Genomic DNA, 20,460 nt, shown 5'->3' on the forward strand with positions numbered 1-20,460 from the left:
TCTGTGAACTGGATTTTTGATGAGAGAACCACTTGTGTAGAGAGATGTGTATTCACTTTTGAAAAGGCAAGCTCTTCTTTCCTGTGTACGTCCTTGTCTAGGTAGTATAAACACTTTCCCCAGGGCTGTCCGCAAACACCCACAGCCACTGTCATTTATTGTCCAGCACCTACATAACACAATTCTAAACTCCTATTTAACTTGGATTCCTGTCGTTTGGATTGGACAATATTAGGCTTTTCTTACATGTGTCAGCATATGAATTAATAATGTAGATAGCAAATCCATAATTAGGTCCAGTATGTCATTAAGAAGTAGAGATTTTAATTACACATTTAAATAAGATCCTGTCATCGATATATAATTGAATTTACTTTTTCCATCCTTTCCCCCACAATACAGCCAAGTTCAGTTTGTCATTGCTAGGGGATTTTAATTAGGGTATTGCTGTATCTTAATTAGAGACGAGGTTACCCATTAGTCTTCAGATTAATTGGATTCTCTATTTTGTGTTTGCTTTTTTTTCCCCCACAGAAAAATAAGCTGGAGGTAAGCATATGTATAACATACAAAAATACTAATTGCTTCAATTTCCATAAGCTTTTACCAGGAAAATGGCAGCTGCCACCTTCTCAAATAACAGGTAGCTATAGTCGTGGATGTGGAAGGAATCTTCCACATACTACTATTTATGTGTGACTTACCATTGTGTGGAAATTTTTTTTTTTTTGTCTGTCTAGGTGCATCTTTCCATTATCTGTTAGGAACCATAGAGAGGTTTAAGGTAGATTCACTTGAGAAGGCTCTGTGGTGGTGTGAAGAAGGTACTTGTCCTGGTTGATACTGCTACTACCTACTTTTTAACCTTGTACCAGTCATTTAACCTTATGATTCAGTTTTCTCATCAATAAAATGAAAGTTGGATTAGAAGATTTTTAGGATCCCTTCTAGTTCTATGATTATATGACATATGCTGAAGAAAAAATAGTTTCTAGTTCAGGAAAATGATAATCAAATTTAAAAATTCAGAAAGACTTTATAAATTCAAGTAATTTGGACAAAGGCTGGTGTGAATTGGTTAAATATCTGAATTTGTGAATACTTTCAAATCAATACACTTACTGCAGCTATTCATGTTAAGCTATAACTTGAATTAGGCTAGCAATATTAACATGTAGTGAGATATTTGAGAAACCTGCTACTTTGAATAATTCTGACTTAGAAATAGAATATGAATTATTTTAGGTGATTAAAGGTAATATTTTCTAAAGTAGCTTAGGTATTACAGTAATATTTATTAAACTTTTAAAAATGTGGTTTAAAGGCAAACTTCAGCCCCCGAATACTAAAAATAATTGAACATATAGTACTTGTGGGTCACTCTGTATGAGACAAGGGAGTAGTGTGAAGTTTTACGGGTTTTTTTTCCCCTTCCCTTAAATAAAATCTATGTTAGTCTTTTAAAAATACATATTTTTGATAACCATAGCTGACAGTAGAACTCCATCGCAAGGTTATTGACTTGTTTTGGCAGAATGTGTTTATTATTTTGTACCTCTGCACAAGCTCATGTGTCTCACTTGACAGTTAGTGCATTTTAATGAAAAATCACAAATTGCTCAATGCACATCTGGTTTCCAGTTATTTCTACCCAAAGATTATTTGGGCTGTGGGTCTGCAGTGACACCTAGTGGGTGATAAGGATGTGAGCATCAATGATTAAAATGAATTTCACAGCTAACTTCTAGGGCTTTTGGGCATCATGTATTTGTCTTAATGTTCTCATTTCTATTACTGTTTTCATCACTTAGGATCTACTTGTGGGGAAATTAAAAGGATTCTCCTCATTGCCAGTGGTGAAACAGACTGCCTGTTGGTCTCATCACCTAAGTCAGAATTGTTAAGTTTGGAACAGATTTCCAAGATAACTAATCCAATCCCCATTTTTTGTTTTTTTTTTTGCATTTTTAGAGATGAGGGTCTTACTATGTTCCCTAGACTGGACTTGAACTCCTGGGCTCAAGGGATCCTCCTGCCTTAGCCTCCCAAGTAACTGGAACTACAGGCACATGCCACTACGCTCTAATTCTCCATTTTTAACAGGAGGAAACTTACTGAAGCCAAGAGGGAGTTACTGATGTGAAGTCACAATTAAGTGCTAGAACCTAAACCTGAATCTCTACCATCCGATTCCCAAGCTTTCTACAGTACCCCATACAGCATTTAATTCTGAGTTTTCTTTTTAGTTTGAGAACTTGGTACTCGGCAAAACCAGTACTGATACCTAAAGGCGGATTTTCTTTCAATAATATGGAGTCAGTGTTCAAAATAGAGCTGTTGATAAATAAAACCAAATGCTTTACCTGTTAGACCGTGAACATCCACAAATAACAGCATACAAGCAGGCAAGAACCATCAGGGATATCATAGAGGAGTTGTTTATGTTTAACATTGAGGGATGGAGTGGGAAGATTACACTAGGCCTTTAATAACCCTTCTAAGATTCTGTGAGTTTTCTCTAGCAAGGTAGAAAGCCCACCTTTGTTCAAATTTTTCTTATTTTCTAGTATATACCAGCACCTTTGGGAGGAAAGGAGAATCAGTATTCAAAGAAACAGTCATTTAGGGTTTGTGGCACATAATTTGTTTAATCCAGATTGGATACATCAGGTACAGCAGTGGCACACGACTCAATACTGTAAATGATATACATGTTTTAACATATGCACTACAGTTTCAAAAGAAGACGACAGGAAACTCAAGAGTTTTTTTTTTTTTTCATAGAAAGTTTTCATGTTTTATCTTCCTGCAGTTTTGTACAGTATATTTCTTCTTTGCCATTGTGATGTTGATAAGCAAAGCCCATTTATTATATGAAAATAGAAAAGAACACACTTGATGTATCTCACGATGACATTAATGGGGGGAAGGGTGTGACCTCTAAGTAAAACATTACATTGGAATGTCTGATTATCAAAAATATACCATCCCTCCCACCTCCCAGGTTTGTAAAATAGTCCATTGGTCCAAGGAGCCCCCAGGACGTGGGTCAGTGCCCTACACTGGTTAGAGTGACATCATCCAGTGTAGCTGAGTAACCTGCTAAGATAAATGTCATTCCCACACTTGAGAAAAAACATAGAACATTCTGAATAGAAAACAAGACTTAAAAGGAGCCCCTTTAAAGCTGTTTCGTTTTCTGATAGCCACTTTCTCTTAGTTTTAATAATGCTCTTCGTGGTGCTGTTTGGGCTCCAAGGGTCATGGGTCATAACAATGTTTTTCCTTCATCTAGTCATTTTAAAGCTTTGCAAATAGTGGATTTCATTAGGAAATCAGAAAGAGAAAATAAAAGTTTGTCATGGTTACCATGCCAAGTAGTGTAGAAAGGAAATGAATATTGCCTTAAGTTCACAGCATTGGGATATTTTTGCCTTATAGTTACCTGGTAATTGAAGTGCGGGAGACTGGAAAACTGGAATTCATTAGTAACCTTAAAATCTAGTGTTAGCTCAATTTTCAACCACTTCCTCTGCAAAACTTAAGGAAAAACTTTTAAGTACATAATGTCTCAATGTACACTTTCCTTGTCTACAATCTAATAAGTGATATCCTGAACTGTAGGAATCATATTTTGAAAACTGGATAAAATCATCAGCATATCCACAAGTTGACGTTTTTGTTAATCATAGATTGGCATTAACTGTCCACTTTAAGTTCTGTTCAAATTCTGTGTGATTGTAAACTAATGTGTTCAACTGTCACTGAGAATATCTATTGGTCTTTTGAAAGGGAGTCTATGCAGTTAGTCCTGAGCTTGGCACTAGTTACGAAAATAGGAGATGAAGGAGAAATAGTACAGAGTTTGTTTCCAGAGATCTTGGTTTGTGGTGGTTCTAAATTGAATACTTCCCTCCCCCAAGTCACCACCCTGGAAATCCAGGTATTAAAAATATAAGCAAGCCTCAGAGCAGTGCAATAAAATGTGGAGGAAAAATCCTAGGACAAGATGTCTTAAGTCCTGGATTGCAATAATGGTTCTGCCACTAACTTGACATGTGAACTCGGATAAGTCATTCAGTTTCTTTCTACGTTTTCCCCTCTCTGAATCAAGGATTTAGCTACTTTACCTACTACCATCACAGACTGTCATAAGGACCACAAGGAGTATAAAAGGTATGCTTCAAAATGTCATTGTCCTAGTCTTCTCTTCATTGAGAAGAGAAAATATTTGACTAAAAAATATTGACTCTTCACTTGTTCATTGATTTCTGACAAAATTGATAGTCCATAGATGGTTCTACCTAGAGGATGGTGGTTTCCAAAGTATGTTTTCTGTTGGTACAGTCAGGTGATTTCCAAGGGCTGTGTCCAAATAGTATTGACATTTATATAACACTATGTCTCCAATTACAGTATGGATTATTTGATGGATCTTCTCCAAAGCATCATTGCTGTCAGAGGCAGTGGGTGTGGTAGAAAAATGCATTAGACTAATAGCCAAAAGACTTGTGTTCTGGTCTCAGCTCTGTCATTCAATAACTGCATGACCTTGAACAAGTCATTTAATTTCTCTGGGTCTCAGTTTTCTATACTGTAAAATTAGATATTCTTAAATCTTTTCTAGTTCTGATATGCTCTTAATACTATATTTTCTAGGTTCCCATTCATTTGACATTTGAATGTAACTGTTTGTTTGTTTTGCCCTCCCCCTCTTAATGCTGAGTGGGATTGAATGGAATAGGTGGTTTTGGGAATCTTATTATGTCAAGGTGGTTCATGAACTATGAAAGCTCAAGGGTCACTGCACCAGAAAGCTATTGGCTCCCAGAAAACCCTGATATCCTGGTTTTTCAGTCACTGGCCAATGACTTAGAATTACGAAACCGATTCAGCATACTTTGGACCTTGTGTTTTCTTACCATACCCTTTAGCAGTGTCATCTGGCTGTGTTCTGTAGTGTAGATGAGCCATTTTCCAAAGGTTGACATTTTTTGGACCAGAAGTGAACTGAATCTTTTATCTCTGGCTAAGGCTACAGTGGAGGATGGAGAAAAAGGGGATGGTCTAATGGTCTTTTAGGAAGTGGCATGACGTGGAATCTGAACGTGAAGTGGAAGGAACACAAAACATTCTGTTGATTAGTACCAATTAAAAAAACATGGTAAATTGCTTGGGACATGGTATTTAACATTAATTTTTGTGGGAACCAGTAAAATGTTCCCTTGGTGCCCTATCAAACAGATCCTTTATTGAATCTGTCACTATTCTAACCCTGTAATGACCTGTTCTTAAATTCATCACAGGAAGTTTGTATGTGTATGCAACCATGTTCCAATTTACCTCCTTTTTTTTCTTTTCTTTTTTCTTTCTTTTTTTTTTTTTGAGACTATGTCTTGCTCTGTCACCTGGGCTGGAGTGCAGTGGCGCGATCTCGGCTCACTGCATCCTCCGCCTCCCAGGTTTAAGCAATCCTCCCCCTCAGCCTTCCTAGTAGCTGTGATTACAGGGGCCCACCACCATGCCTGGCTAATTTTTGTATTTTTAGTAGAGATGGGGCTTCACCATGTTGGCCAGGCTGGTCTCGAACTCCTGACTTCAGGTGATTGTTCACCTCGGCCTCCCAAAGTGCTGGGATTACAGGTGTGAGCCACCATACCAGGCCCTATTTACCTCTTTATCTCTTACCCCAGTCAGATCTTATGAAGTATGACAAAGATACTTAGACATTTGTAATTTTGTTCTATTCATTTTTTTTAAAAGAAAAATTCTTTTCTAGTCCTTTGCCTGCCCTCTAAGTGGAGGTTAGCCTGGTCTTCTAATGAGATGTGTATATGAAGGGAATTGATTTAAGTATGTATTTTCCGATGTGTTTAGGTTGGTTGTGTGTATACACATGTACTCTGTAGTTGTAAAGCTTTTCTGTCTTCTTAGTCTGTAAGCTCAGGGGGCAAGAACCACTCGATTCCCACATTAGGGGAAATCCTTGAGGCTAGACCCAGAGAAAGAACTCAGCCCGTGGTCAATGAGGATAAGTATAAGGATATAAAGATAGAAAGAAGGCTCCCTCTCCTCTGCCTTCTGCCCACATTCTGGTTAGGTGCCACCTCGAAACCTTTTGAGCCTACAGGGTCAATCGAGCTGGGGTCATAGGGAAGCCCACTACGGGTGTTTTTAGGTTCCTGGCTAGTGAAACTCATTTAGATGGCTGTGGTGGGCAGAGAAATTCTTGGCCTGCAATTAAACAGCTAACCACTAAGCTGTAGGATGGATAGGCAGCTCCCGAGGAGCTCATGTATTTCAGAGCCCAGGCTGCAGAGACTGCAGCAAGGTGGCTGGGTGTTGGGAAGGGCAGGAAAGGACTTGTCACTAACTCTGAGGTCCACCTACTCTGCTATAAGCAGTGAATAACCGTTAGGAGGACTCCAGAAATGCTGCCCCCAGCTCCACCAGGGTGCAAGCTAGTTGAACAGATACGTTGTCCAGGTGTTCAAGAAATAATCTTCACTCCTTTGCTCGCACAGAGGTGATCAGGCTTCTCCCCCATTTCAGCTATCTTCAGGGAGATCAGGCTGAAGCCTCTTCAGACATCAAGGCGTCTTTCATAGCAGGTAAGAATCATCTAGAATCTCTTACTTGCTTTTGCTTTGAAGCATTTTTCTTGAGGCACACAGGCTTACCCCTCCACAGCCTCTGTGTGGGAGTTGTCTCAGGTGTGATGTAAGTCAGAGGAATCTTGGTCCCCGTACCACTGCCCTCTCTGGAGGAAACTACTCCTGGGACCTCTTGGAAGGGCTCCGGATGGGCTTTATGGTGGGTCCTGAAGGAAGACTCCATATCAAGGTGCCATAATGACTGGCTGCGGCTGCAAGCCCTGGGTCCTTCCGTTCTCCCCTCACTGGCACATACCAGAGTTGACCGCTTCTCAGATGTTGGCGATTTGCCTTTTCAAGATTCCAGTGTGATAAATCTGTTCATTCCCTTTCTTTCCCAGAAACCAAAACTGCAAACACTAGTGGTTCCAACCCCAAGGGAAGCACCTCTGTTCTGTGAGGTAGACTTCCCTTACCCCTACCCTCTCCCAATTTTTGCTTCACTCTTTCCTCCTCTGCAGTTGCATTCACACAGATAGAACTCCCAGGCACAAGTCTGTTGTGCATGGCAGTGATGAAGAAGGCTTTACTGATGTGTTTCAGGATCATTGGGATCCAGGTAGAGACAGATGGCTGGACACAGAAACAGCCAGGGGTAAGCAGAGAGGTACAGAGACAAGGGAGACAGGGACAGACAAAGGGTAAGGATTGCCGTGTGGTCACTTGGCAGCTCTGCGCAGGTCAGCTGGGCGGTGGGGGCCCAGGCTCAGTTGACCTCACCCACCTGGGGGAATGGAGAGAGAACTCAGCAATAACTGACTTCTTAGCCTAAAAGCTTTTGCTATAAAAGGAGAAAAAAAAAAAATCCCTCACAAAATGCATTGTTTTGGTTCAAAGGTGTTGGGTCCATGGAGAAAAACATTTCACAAAAATCCGTTGGTGTTTTTGTTTTCCACCTTTTCCCATGAATAAATATTATCCATTAAGAGCCTTGAAAAAGGTGCTTAAATACACAGTGTTATATTTTCTTCCTGTTTTGCTTGTGACAACTTGGCCTCTTTGCTGCTCTTGATCTTGTATTTTCCTCACTGGGGTCTCCAGAAACAATTGTTATTTGGTCTGAGTCTGAGGCTCCTCCATCCAGGCCCTGTCCTGGCACATAGCCTACATCCCTCACTGGCCCATCCCCGACCCCCCCCCCACCCTCCCTCCCTTCCTCTGGCCCCAGTGAGATGCAGTATCACAGGGCTATGTCCACGCTAGCAGCGTGAACCTCAGGTGCCCCTTTGCTGCCTCTTTTTCCTTCCAGGCACAAGTCTCAGTGCTAGGGGTACAATGGGGCAGGCAGAAATAGTGGGGAGAGGGGGGAGGGAGTGGTCCCAGTGGCCACCCACCAACATGCCAGTCCCCTTCATTCCCCACTACCCCCTCTGGCCCTCTGTCCAGTGGTTTTACAAGGCGGAGACCTTGACAACATTGCTGGCTATGGAAGGAATGTTCGTGTTGGGGCCTGGGCTGGCAGGGGGTGGCCGACTTTCCCCCTCTGGGGTTAGCGCTGGGGGAGTGGGGATGCTGATGATGGCTGTGGTGATCTGGGATGTTTTGCAGTTTGGTCTCAGTCCGTCGTCTGCTTTCAAATTAAGGCTGGAGCGACTGGGATAGAAAAGAGTGAGTTGATGATGGTTCCTGCTGGCCAGCGTCCCAAAGCTTCCTTGACCCCCTACATTCCTTGTTCATGGTAACCAGGATGATATTTTGTTGTTCCTCTATCTCTGCCTTTTGTTATCAGTTTGTAATAATCCATTCTAATTATTATTTCTAAACTACTAGCAATTACCAAGTTGTGTATAGTAGGCTTTGAATTGCAGAGTGTACATCACTCCCACCAGTGATTGTTTACCTATCATTTGTGGCATTTGGCATTTGCCTTCCCTGAATTCTCTGCAACCCATTTGGAGGTAGTGGGAAGTGGCCTAAATATAAGCAGAGAGGGAGGGAAAAGTCAGTCTCTGGGATTCAAAATCAGGCTAGGATAAGCCATGAGTAACACAAATATGAAAACTGTTTCTTGAGAAAATGGTTGGTCCATTCCTTGTACCAGATCAGATCATTTTTGTGTATCTAGAGACACGTTATTTTATAGGTATATATATAATTCTTTTTAAAGTTTTTTTTTTCCCCTTGTTACCTAACCCCATTTTCAGCCTAAACTACTGTAGTACCTACTCCAACAGCATATGAAGGACCTTTGGGTTTCCTTGCAAGGAAAGGAGGAAGGTAGAGGGGCTCATGCATTAGATAAGGGGAGTGGCTAGAGGATCCTCAAGGTTTTCCTAATGCTGCGATTGTCTAATTCTGGGAATGAGAGGATTCGAGCCTTTGGGGATGATGGAAGCCACCCACCTGGTTGTGAGGGAGGGCTGCTCACTGCCCTGGATATGGATCGTGCTGAGCTCTTGCATGCTGCGCAGGCGAGTAGCTGGCAGGTTAGAATTGGGCAGGTGTGTGGTCTTCTTACTACGACGGGAGCAGCAGGTGGTAGTGAGGCCTGGGTGGCTGGACAGTGAGGGACTTCTTGTGGATGGGTAGTTCTGCATTGAACTCTCCATGCAGTTCTGCTCAAACATCTGCTCATCAATAAACTCGTGGTTCTGTGAGAGGTAGAAGGAGAAGAAGTAGGAAAAAGAGGTAGGGACGAGAGAGGTAAGCCCCTATACGCTGTATGCCTGCCTGTCTCTGTTCTGGACCTTGAAGGAAGGGCTCCCAGCTGCCCAGATCACAGATAAGCATTCAGGAGGGGTGATGTCCCATGGGCATCCAATGAGGACAGAAAGAGAAGCATATTGGCAGCCCTGGCCATCAGCTCAAAGGGTAGGGACTGCAGCTGTGAAATCATGATGTGACACATACTCCATCTACAGCTTTGAGCTCTGAAGGGACATAGAGGACACAGAGGGATTCAGTGGCATCATCACAGCTAGAAGCAAAGACTTTACTTTCCAGGCTTCGTACAACCTCTGCCAGAGGTGGCAGATAAGGAGTCATTGACTGTGGGTAGTGGGTATGCTAGGTTGTCTTTCCTGGATTTAATAGGTAAGGGTGTGACAAAAGCTTTTAAACATGGGGGTCATTCACAGAATTGGGAGAGCATTGATCCTGAAGGCCAGTGGGGCAAACTGTCAGGGATAGGGTTTCTTTTAATTATTATTTTCCCCACCTGATTATGGGATATGAGTCCTTAATATACCTGGAGGCACAGGATTCCCTAGGTCAAGTGTAAGCACGGGAAGGGATTGCTAAACTATCTCCTGACTGCAGGCCATTGGGATGGGGTATAGCTGAATCCAGGATAACTAAAAAATGGCTGTTTGGCCAAGGTGACTACAAATCTATGGCATTAATGGTCTGGCTAAGGCTGCCAGAGTGAGGAGAAAGTCTGAAGAGACATGGCATGAGAACAGAGTTCAGGGAAAGACCAGCCTGGCGGCAAATACCAGGAGTCCCCACGGAGCTGGGATGTGGCACAGACAGATGTGGCACATGGGGACTCACAGGATACCAGCACTGGTGCCATGTTCCACCACCCCTTCCATGTCCCTTGGGAGGTCCAAAGAGGGAACTAGAAAGACAGTTGGGTGGTTCAGCACAAGAAACCGGAAGCCTGAGCTGGTGCTGGGTGTGACAGCAGAGGTAGGAGGAGCCCCAGAAGAATCAGCAGCACATGCACAGAACCAGGCCGGGGGGTAAAAAGGGGAGAATCCACAGACTCAGAATTATCAGGGAGAAAAACATCAATTGAATTTTTAAAAAGTTATACCTTGATGGTGGAGGTTCGTACAGATAACAGGGGATCATCCACAAGATAGGACAACCCCTACAGGACAACATGCCAACAGAAGATAAAAACACCATTGATTGTACATTCCAGCATTCCCAAGCCAGTTTTGACATTCAATCTCTTGATCCCGGCATTCCACCCTTTGAGTCAAACATTCCATCCCTCATTCCCAGCATTCTGCCCGCTTTGTACCAACATTCCACCCTTTAGCCCCAACAGGACCCTGCTCAACCCCAACATTCACTCCTTCCATCCCAACATTCTGCCTCTCCTGTCCCAACATTCCACCCCTTGAGTCCAACATTCCTCCCCTAAAATCCAGCATTCCAGGGCTTTAATCCCAATATCTCACCCCCACAATCCAACATTCTTTCCCTCAAATTCAGCATTCCATCCCTTCAATGCCAGCATTCCATCCCTCAATTCTAAAATCCGATTTCTTCAATGCCAACATTCCAGTCCTTCAAACCCAAATGTTTTCACCCATATCCTTTCAATTTACACATTCCACCCAGCACATGCAACTTGGAAAGGGCAGTTGGGTCCAGGCCTATCCCTTTGGCAAGCTCAGAGTCTTTGAGAGAAAGTCTAGATACGAATATACATTCTTGATGATAAATCCTGTAAACTAGGGTTTGCAGAGCACCCTCCCATTTTGGAAGTCCTTGTTGGGTTCAACTGCCATCCACAGTGTCCACATTTGGCTCAGATAGAGTCATCTAAGCCAGGCAAGGTGATGTGCACCTGTAGTTCCAGCTACTTGGGAGGCTGAGGTGGGAGGATCACTTGAGGCCAGGAGTTTTAAGACCAGCCTGGGCAACACAGCAAGATCCTGTCCCTGCAGCCCCACACCCCTCTCCCTGCCAAAAAAAAAAAAAAAAAAGGAGTCATCTAACATTTATTCTCTCTACATCTGGGAGGCCAGGATATGGAACATCTAGAATTAGGAAGTTCCTTCTTTAGTGTACTGAGCCCTGAATATAGACTCTTTGGGGAGGAGGTTCTAGAAAGGAGCAGGAAGGCTTTCACTTTGTTTCTCATTGGCTTTTCTACCCTGACCTCTCTTCCCTGTCTGCTGTTCCTAGCACTTATCTGCCAAGGGTCCAGGGTTGGCCCCACTGCCCTTCCTTTCAGTCTGATGGTTAGGCACAAGCATCATTCCACACTCCAGCTGTGGCACCCTCAACCATGGCTCTGTTTTAACAATCAGCCTGTTAGCATCTGGATCCCCTGAGAACCGCAGGGTGACTGGGCAGGCGTCGGGGCGGGGGGGTGTGGTACTTCTGAATCCTGGTTGGAGAAATACATGCACTGCCTCCACACACTGTCTGCAGGAGGATGTAGGGAGCCAAGGGGCCCACAGGCTGCATCAACCCAGCCCCAGAGGTGGGACAGAAATCAACACTCTTCTCTACTGTCCTATACAAATTCAGCCCAAGCTTTGAAGGGTGATGCCCGTCAGAACTGAGAAACTGATAGGCAGACCCCTAAGTCCTCAGTAATCAAGAAATGGGCTTTGGAGATGAGTGTAGGAGTGTGTGGGAGGCTGGGGGAGTGGCCTCCTCAGTGCTCCTGCAGGACAGAGCTGGCCTCCCACCCTGGTGACCTTGCCCCACTCCTCAGGGTCTTCCACTTGAGGGCCAGTAGATCCCATCACTACCTGTTGGATCTGAAGGGGACAGACTTTGACATCTGGCCCAGAGTGAAGATGTGAGTGCAGCCTTAGAAAAGGGTCAGGGTCAGTGCTGAAAAGGAGGCGGCAATGGGCTGGGACTCACAGTGGTTTTTTCCAGGCAGTGCAGCAGGTGATGATGCTGGCTCTCGATGAGTGAGGTGGTCTTGCCCATGTGCTCCTCTTCTGGGGTGCCCTAGTAAAAAAAGAAGAGAGATTGAGTAAAAAGCTGGTGGCTCTTCCCCTCTCCAGCTCCTTCATTTCTCTACTAAAGGTCAAAGGGCAATAGAATAATCAAAGTTTTTTATTTGACCAAATTTCAGGGTCAGCATTGAATATGCTAGCCTTTGGGCTCAGAGGCCCTTGGTCTAAACCTGGTTTAGAGGTAGTGGTGATAATCCTATAGGAGTGGTGTGTGAATAGGGGGCTGTCACCTGGGGAAAGTTTGGAAACAAGTCCTCCTTGGGGTTCATACTAGGGCTCGGGTGGAAGTGGTGTCCCAGGAAAGAGAAAATAAGCCCATCCGCCCCTTTATGTTCCCCAGCCCAGGTCCTCTAGGTACCTACCGTCAGCTCCAGTGCCTCGTTGAGGAGCCCGTTACGCTTGCTGTGCAGGTATGCATTCGAACTGCCTGTTTTGGCCACACGGATCCTGGCAAGGCGGGCCTTCTGTGATTGGCAGAGATAATAAAAGAATGAGGGAGACCATGATACAAAAAGACAGCAAGCCTGGTGACACTGTGAGGCTGGCTTCCCAGGTGACACCTGATGAAGGGGATGAGGCTGTTTCTCTCCAACCTCATGCATCTCCAGTTATAGACCCAGGGATTGGGTCTGAGACGTTGTGTACCCACTTTGTATAGCTTGGTTGGGTCAGAATTCTCAGGAGTCTCCACTCATCTCTGCAGCCCGGGTATTATCCTGGCAGGAGAAATATCACTCATCCAAGCTCTATTCTCCCAAAGGTTTCATGACCTTTATCTACTCAGTATTGCAAAATGCCGTGTGCTATTCAGTTGTGCTACTCAGTTTTCTTATCTCTAGACTGCAAACTCCTTAGAGGAGTGTATGTGATAGCTGCCCTGATTCTCCTCTAGGGTCCAGTACAGTTTTCTGTATATAGTAGGTCCCCAAATATGAGTTAATTATGAGAAAAGCAAGGAGGGTGCCTATGTGCTCTTCAATGCTTCTTAACTCCTCTGCAATTTTTTTCTTAGCACTTATTACTAAGGAAAGATATGTTTTATATATTTATCTTGATACTTTCTCTCCCACTAAAATGTAAACTCCTTGAGGGCAGCAGTTTTTGCCTTGTTTACTGATGTACCCCCAGTAAACAGTAAGTTCTCGATTTTTAAAGTTAATAAGCACATTTACAATTGTATTTCTGTCTTCAGGAGTGGACTCATGCATGTATATATATATTTTTTGTTTTTTTTTGTTTTCTTTTGAGATGGAGTCCCGCTGTCACCCAGGCTGGTGTGCAGTGGCGCAATCTCGGCTCACTGCAACCTCTGCGTCTGGGTTCAAATAATTCTCCTGCCTCAGCCTCCTGAGTAGCTGGGATTACAGGTGCCCACCAACACACCCAGCTAATTTTTGTATTTTTAGTAGAGACGGGGTTTCATCAGGTTGGCCAGGCTGATCTCAAACTCCTGACCTCAGGTGAACCACCTGCCTTTGGCCTCCCAAAGTGCTGGGATTACAGGTGTGAGCCACCGTGCCCGGCTGCATGTATATGTTAACATATGTTTGTTTTGCTGCACATGACAGTGGGAATGAGTATAGGTACATGTGACAGTTGACTGGCTGTGCCTAAGAAGGGAGGATGGGACACATTTCCATACACTACTTGGCTTTAACTAGGACAACTGAAACTCTCCCCAGCTCCAACCTGGGAAGCCTTCAGCAGAGAAGGCCCACTGCAGGAGGGCTGCATGGTGTCTCAGTTCAAGCTCATCTCCCCTGCTTGCACAGGGAGAAGCTGAACACATTACACATGCTGGCTGCCCTTCTCCTTCCTAATGACTGTCATCATTGTTACCATGACAGTAGCACAACCAAAGACAGAGGACTAAGGAATGAGACTGAGAGAGGCAGAAGGGACTGGGTAGAGGTTTCTTGCTGGTTAAAAAACATGCAACTTGAGGTTTGGGCTCTGTATAACTATTTACAGCCCCAGGCTCTTGCTACTGGAAGCAGAACAGCCCACAAGGATAGCAGACCCATCCTGGAGTAGAAGGGTCCCTCCTTCTGGCTCTGAGCAAGTCCACAGGCAACTTCAGCATGGACTCTACGCAGGAAAAGAGTCCTAAGGAAATTGTGGCAATTTCCACTTCTTGTCACCCTCTCCCCAAGTGTCCTGCTGGGCTGGTTCATCTGCTAAAAGGAGGCCACTGACTCAGGGGTTCAGGTGGTCAACAGAAGCACAAAGGACGTATATCTCTTGCTTTGTGGGAAGTATCTCTTTGCAGAAACAATTCAACTCCCTTCCCAGGCTTCTAAATATGGGGAAGGGGCCAGGACTTGAGCCTGAAAGATCTTCCCTTAAGTCTGAGGAAGACTGCTTCTCTTGATGAAGGAGAGAAAAAAAAGGGGAACCTGGGAGAGAAAGGATGATGGCAAATCAGTGCTATCATGCCTCCTCTCTACAAGCAGAGAACATTGATTGGGGGTCAGGACAGTTCTACTCTGTGGGAATCCTGCTTAAGCCCTACCCTTGGCTAGATGTTTACGTTCAAGCAAGTTCCTCATCATTTGAGGATGTGGCTGCATTTGCTTTGGGTGAGTGCTGGGTGTTGAGAGTTTCATATGGAAATCCAATTGTGTCAAGCTTATTATAGTCTTATATAATTGGATTGCACCACTTGGAGCCAGACCTTTCTTGTATCTGGGGTCCGTCTTCATTAGTTTCTAGAGATGAAAGATTCTCCTGTTCTTCTTTGTGGCACTTCTTTTAATCATATCTTACCCGGGGCTCTATTAAAGCAACAGATTGTCATACCAAATGTACTAGATCATTTAATCACTTCCCACACAGGATAAAAAGGTTTGCAATGGATTTACAGAACCATACCCAGCATATGAAATTGGGTGGGGCTCTATAGCCTGGTTTTGAGCTCTTGGGGCCTGGGGCATGTGGCTTATGCATATTTTTATCTCTTAACACCCAACACAGGGCTTCACACCGAACAGGTGCTCAAGCAACGTTTATGATGGCTGAGGAAGGAAGAAGATCCTATGTAGATGGCTGGAAGGCCATGCTTATACAGCCACTGTAATGGGCTCAATCCTTGAGTGGACTGGTCAGCTTCATCCTCTTCCATGGCCTTAAGAACAATGTGAGAGTTAAAAGAGAGCTTAGAGATCATCCAGATAAATTCAAAGACAAAAAAAAAAAAAAAAAAAAAAAAAAAAAATGGAGGTTGTGAGGGGAAGTAACTTATCCAGGGAAAGGCAGTGGACGATCAAGACTTCAGCTCAGGACCTCCAACTTTCAGACTGAATGTTGCTTCCAGAACATTCTCCTCCTCCTTCCCTGAATTTCCACCATCAGACAAGTTTCGAAATTTGAGCAAAGCCCAGGAGATTGCATTTTCAACAAATGTGGAGACTCCAGGGTTGGAGGAGAGGGGATTTGGAAGGAGAATGCTGCTACTCTGGGTACAGTTGCAGGCACCATCTATGTTCAAGCTGATACTTCTATCAATCCTTGAGAGGCCTCTCACAATTAAGCACTTTCTTCCTGTCTGGCTGATGGGTGCCTTTTAACCATGAGTATTTCTGTCTCTTGCCCTGGGAGAGGCAGTAGGAGGAGAAAGAGAAAGAAATGGAAAGCCAAAACATGGGCAGTTGCATTCTGGGACGTTTATTTCAGAGAAATTAAAACTTATGCTCACACAAAAACCTCTACATGATTGTGCACAGTAGCTTTATTTGTAATAGCCCAAAACTGGAATCAGCCCAGGTGTTTCTCAACAGGCAAATAAACAAACTGGTACATCTGTACCATGGATACTACTCAGCAATAAAAATGAATGGATTACTGGTACAGCAACTTGGATGAAAATCCAGGAATCATATAGAATGGAAAAAGCCAATACCCAAAGGTTACCTATTGCATGAATTCATGTATATAACATTTTTGAAATTAAAACATTTATAAATGATGGAAAAATAAATGGTTTTAACTAGGACAACTGAAACTCTCCCCAGCTCCAACCTGGGAAGCCTTCAGCAGAGAAGGCCCACTGCAGGAGGGCTGCATGGTGTCTCAGTTCAAGCTCATCTCCCCTGCGTGCACAGGGAGAAGCTGAACACATTACACATGCTGGCTGCCCTTCTCCTTCCTAATGACTGTCATCATTGTTAGGGGTTAGGGACAGGGCAGGGCTAGGGCAGAAGGTGGGGTTATAAAAGGGCAACCCACGGGATCCTTGTGGTGTTGGAACTGTTCAGTCTCTTGACCGTGGCAGTGGATGCATGAACTTATACACACACACATGTACACACACACACCAGTCCAAGTAAAACTGGAGATATCTGAATAAGATTGGTTGGTTGTACAATGTCCATACCCTGGTGGTGATATATAGTGCTATTGTTTTGCAAAATGTTACCACTAGGGGAAACTGGTGGACAAACTTTGTAAGAGATTGCTCTGTGTTATTTCTTACAACTACATGAGCATCTATAATTATCTCAATAAAACATTTTATTAAAAAAAAAAGAATATGGGTATGCACCAGAACTGGAGATGGGGACCAAATGCCCCACTCCGGATGTTCCCCTCTCTCTGTCCACTGCCAGACCTCCCCTTATCTCCAGTTCACTTGGCTCAGAGGACACAATATCTAAGGCAAATAGTAACAGACTAATCTTAGTAATAATCCCAGTCAAACCAGTCATGGGAAGAGGATGACAATATAGCTACTTAGCTCCCAAGTATGTGGCCCGGGCTGAGAACTATCATTAGCTTCCTTCCCGTCCCATCTCTCCACTTTCCACCTACTTGCCTTGACCCATGGTGACAGACTCAAGGCTGGAGCAGCAAGTATTTATTTCCCTCTTATAGGAAGCCCAAGGTGACAGAGACAGAGCTGAGCAGCCTTGAGGAGAAACAGTATCCAGGCAAGGTGAAAACACTGTAAATATTTACTCTGATTTCAAGGGGAGAGAGAAGAGGGAGAGGGAAAGGGGCAGGGAGGGAGGGAGACTCATCTTTAGCAGCTAGAGGAAGGAAGAAGCCTAAGTTGCTCCTAGATTTTAATCACACAGGATGAGCTTTATAATGTCCCAGGGGAGAGCTGGGAACACACCTGTAATCCCAGCTACTCTGGAGGCTGAGGTGGGAGGATTCCTGGATCCCAGGAGTTTGACTCCATCCTGGGCACCATAGTGAGACCCTATCTCTAAAAAATAATAATAATAAATCAATTCCCAGGGGGAGGGGAAGGTAGCTGTAGGAGTGACTGAGAACGCAGCTGGAAGGGGCTGTCACTGGTGTGTGCACAGCCGTGGGCTAGTGGGTGAGCTGAGGATTCCTGTGAACCTCACCTGCTCTGCCAGAAACCTGTGTTAGCCCTAGCCCCTTTGGGGCGGGGCCACTAGAGGATCCCTGGCCCTTCAGGGTCTCTGGTTCCTGATTGTGGGAAGGAGATCCCAGTTTCTGCATAATGAATTTAGACCCTATTCAAATTTGCTGCCTGACTTAAACAGGGAAAGAGGTAAGATTTCCGTTTCTGGGATGACTGGCAGGAAATAGGAGGTAGGGAAACCCTGGGTGAAGAGGTAAGAGATAGGCATGTATGGGACAGAAAGGATGACGGACAGAGCCAGAAGATAAATCTTAAGGTGGCAACTTAACAGACTAGGTCAGCATAAATAAAAACATAGTTCAGCAGAGGCAGAGGGGACAGGAGGCAAGGAGCCAACCATAAAGGCACACAGAAGGTGATAGGCTAGAGGTGGGAACCAACTAGATTCACTATACAATTATATGTAAATTGTTATCTAATAATTATTATACATTTTGGAGCTAGCTTTCATAACCTTTATAGCTTTGTGACGGTCGGCATACACAGATCTGTTCTGAAATTCTGGATTTCTTCCTCCATAACGACATTAACTTCCCTTTGAGCCTTTACACCCAAGGCAAGCCCTGCTACCTGGAGGTTATCCCTGCAAGCAGAAGGCCAGTAGCAGGAATTCTGTAGCAAGGAAAGAATCTGGCTGCAATGCATAGGGCCGACCACATAGTACGTGCTCAATAAATGTTTGTGGAATAATGGATAAAAGAATAAAGTAAGGAGACAAAACCCCAAGCCTCCAAAAGCCAGTCTTTCAACAGCTCTCCTCCTTTCCATTGTCCTCAGAAAGGCTCTGGCCATAATCCCTGGGGGCTGAGATGCTGCTGAAGGGGCACCACAGTTCAGCCCAGATCTGAAGACAATGAAAAACACCGCTTTCCCACTTCCCCAACCCAGATAACCCTCTTCTGAGAGGAAACCTGGGGAAAAATCACTACCCAGAAACCTCACTGGCTAGATGCCTTAAAAATGCAAGTGAACAAGAGTTGGCTGAGTCGATGAGTTGTTCTAGAAACAAGGTTGAGGGCTAGCTGGAAAACGAGGCTTCTTTCTGAGCACCAAAGCCTTCAGACATTTTTCCTCACTGCATGGGCAAATGACCGTATTTTACCCTCTCCTGCCATTTTCAGCAGTGTATATTGAACATAATCTAACACTTTCCCCAGGACTGATGGTTAGTCTCCTGATCACCACCTGCAGTTGACTTCAGTGCCTTTACCCTATGATATCTTGGAGATTCCTAAAGCCTGTTGTGCCATTTGTCCTTGAACTCGGTGACCTTAGGATGCTTTCATTTCACACTATTTATTTTTCTTTTCAACAAATTTATTTTTGTCACTGGGTTTTATATAGGCTTTTATAGGATATTAAAAAGAGATTATGTTTCCTAGTAAGCTCTTGGCTGGGAGAGGGAGGAGTGCAGGGACGGCTGAGTGGCAGTGGCTGAGGGAGTGTAGGTGGAGCCAGAGGCCAAGGAAATTGCCATAGAATGTCCAAAGGTGGATGGTTTACAGATAATTGAGGGTTCATTGCATTTTGGAACTGATGGGCTGGAATTCAGGAGACCAATGAGCAGGAAGGGACCGAAGCTACCTTACCTTGCAAAGCCAGAGGCTGTCTGTGCAGTGATCCTCAGGAGCTCTAGGCCTGGCTCCCTGACTGCTGGTCCCCCGCATCCTTTACACTGCCCCCGCATCCGTGCGTCTGAGGCTTACCTTTTGTGCCCTGCGTTTATCAGCTCTCTGATTCTGGTGGTAAATCCGGCTAAAATTGGAAACAATCACAGGGACTGGCAGGGCAATGACCAGGACGCCACTCAAGGAGCAGATGGAGCCGAAGATCTTCCCTGCAATCGTCTTAGGCACCATGTCTCCGTATCTGAGAGAGGGAGAGAAACAGGGTGTAAGGGAGAGAAGGCCATTTGGGAAACAAGTGAGGCTTCCCTGCCAATCATTCACCTATTCATTCATTCACTCATTCAGCAATTGTTTAGAGTACCTACTATGTGCCAGGTACCGTGACATGGACCTGGGGGTGAACAAGAGAGACAAGATCCTTATGTGCAGGGAGCCAACATCCTAACAAGACCATAAACAATTAAGTGAATACATAAAAATATTGTGTCTTGGTTGGTTCTATGAAGAGACTAGAGAGCGGTGCTGCATCAGGTGGTGGGAGTGTGGTCAGGAAAGGCCTCTCTGAGGAGCTAACATTTAAGCTGAGAGCTGAATTTTGTAAAGGATCCAGTCATGTAAAACACCTGGGGACAAGTGTGTGTGGTAGAGGAAACAGCAAGTACAGAGGCCTTGAGGTAGCAGGAAGGAGTTTGGTCTGATCTAGGAATTGTCAAGGGTCAGCAGGACTAGACACCACAAGAGGAGGGTAAGGCAGGCAGGGGCCAGATCATGCAGCATCTGACGGGCCATGGGGAGGAATATGGGTTTATCCCATTCAGTGAGGCACCATGTTAAGCAGAAGAGTAACAGAATCTCATTAATGATGATAACAGCAAATAACAGACTCACCTATTCATGTGGATTTATAATTTACAAAGCACTTCTGCATATTTACCTCACACAAGCCCCATGAACCCTGTGAACTTTGTATTCTTATCCCCATTGTACAGATGCAGGAACTGAGGCTAATTACATTGACAGCTCTCCTTTGCTCAACTGGGATTAAAAGCCACTTTTCTTGCTTTTGTCTATTTTCCAGTAGCCATAGCATCTCAGAGGGGGACCATGAGCTCTGAAGCTCAGCCCCTTAAAGT

The 20,460-nt window shown here is 44.4% G+C and overlaps 1 protein-coding gene across 4 annotated transcripts in view; it reads right to left on the reverse strand.

The window, feature by feature from the left end:
• Positions 1-2,621: 2,621 nt before the first annotated feature.
• The window catches only part of KCND3 (potassium voltage-gated channel subfamily D member 3), a 220,758-nt gene continuing 202,919 nt past the window's right edge, over positions 2,622-20,460 (reverse strand). For 2 of the 4 annotated variants that reach the window (XM_050745928.1, XM_050745917.1), the window contains exons 3-8: positions 19,406-19,568; positions 12,670-12,771; positions 12,210-12,299; positions 10,411-10,467; positions 8,997-9,244; positions 2,622-8,246 (exon numbers count right to left, since the gene is read on the reverse strand). In XM_050745928.1, the coding sequence (XP_050601885.1) occupies positions 8,045-8,246; positions 8,997-9,244; positions 10,411-10,467; positions 12,210-12,299; positions 12,670-12,771; positions 19,406-19,568 (862 nt within the window). In that variant the 3' untranslated portion in view covers positions 2,622-8,044. The remainder of the gene's footprint in view (positions 8,247-8,996; positions 9,245-10,410; positions 10,468-12,209; positions 12,300-12,669; positions 12,772-19,405; positions 19,569-20,460) is intronic. The other 2 variants (XM_050745944.1, XM_050745937.1) reach the window with 1 other exon arrangement.

This window comes from Macaca thibetana, chromosome 1 (genome assembly GCF_024542745.1).
Source record: "Macaca thibetana thibetana isolate TM-01 chromosome 1, ASM2454274v1, whole genome shotgun sequence".
Classification (NCBI taxonomy): Eukaryota; Metazoa; Chordata; class Mammalia; order Primates; family Cercopithecidae; genus Macaca; species Macaca thibetana.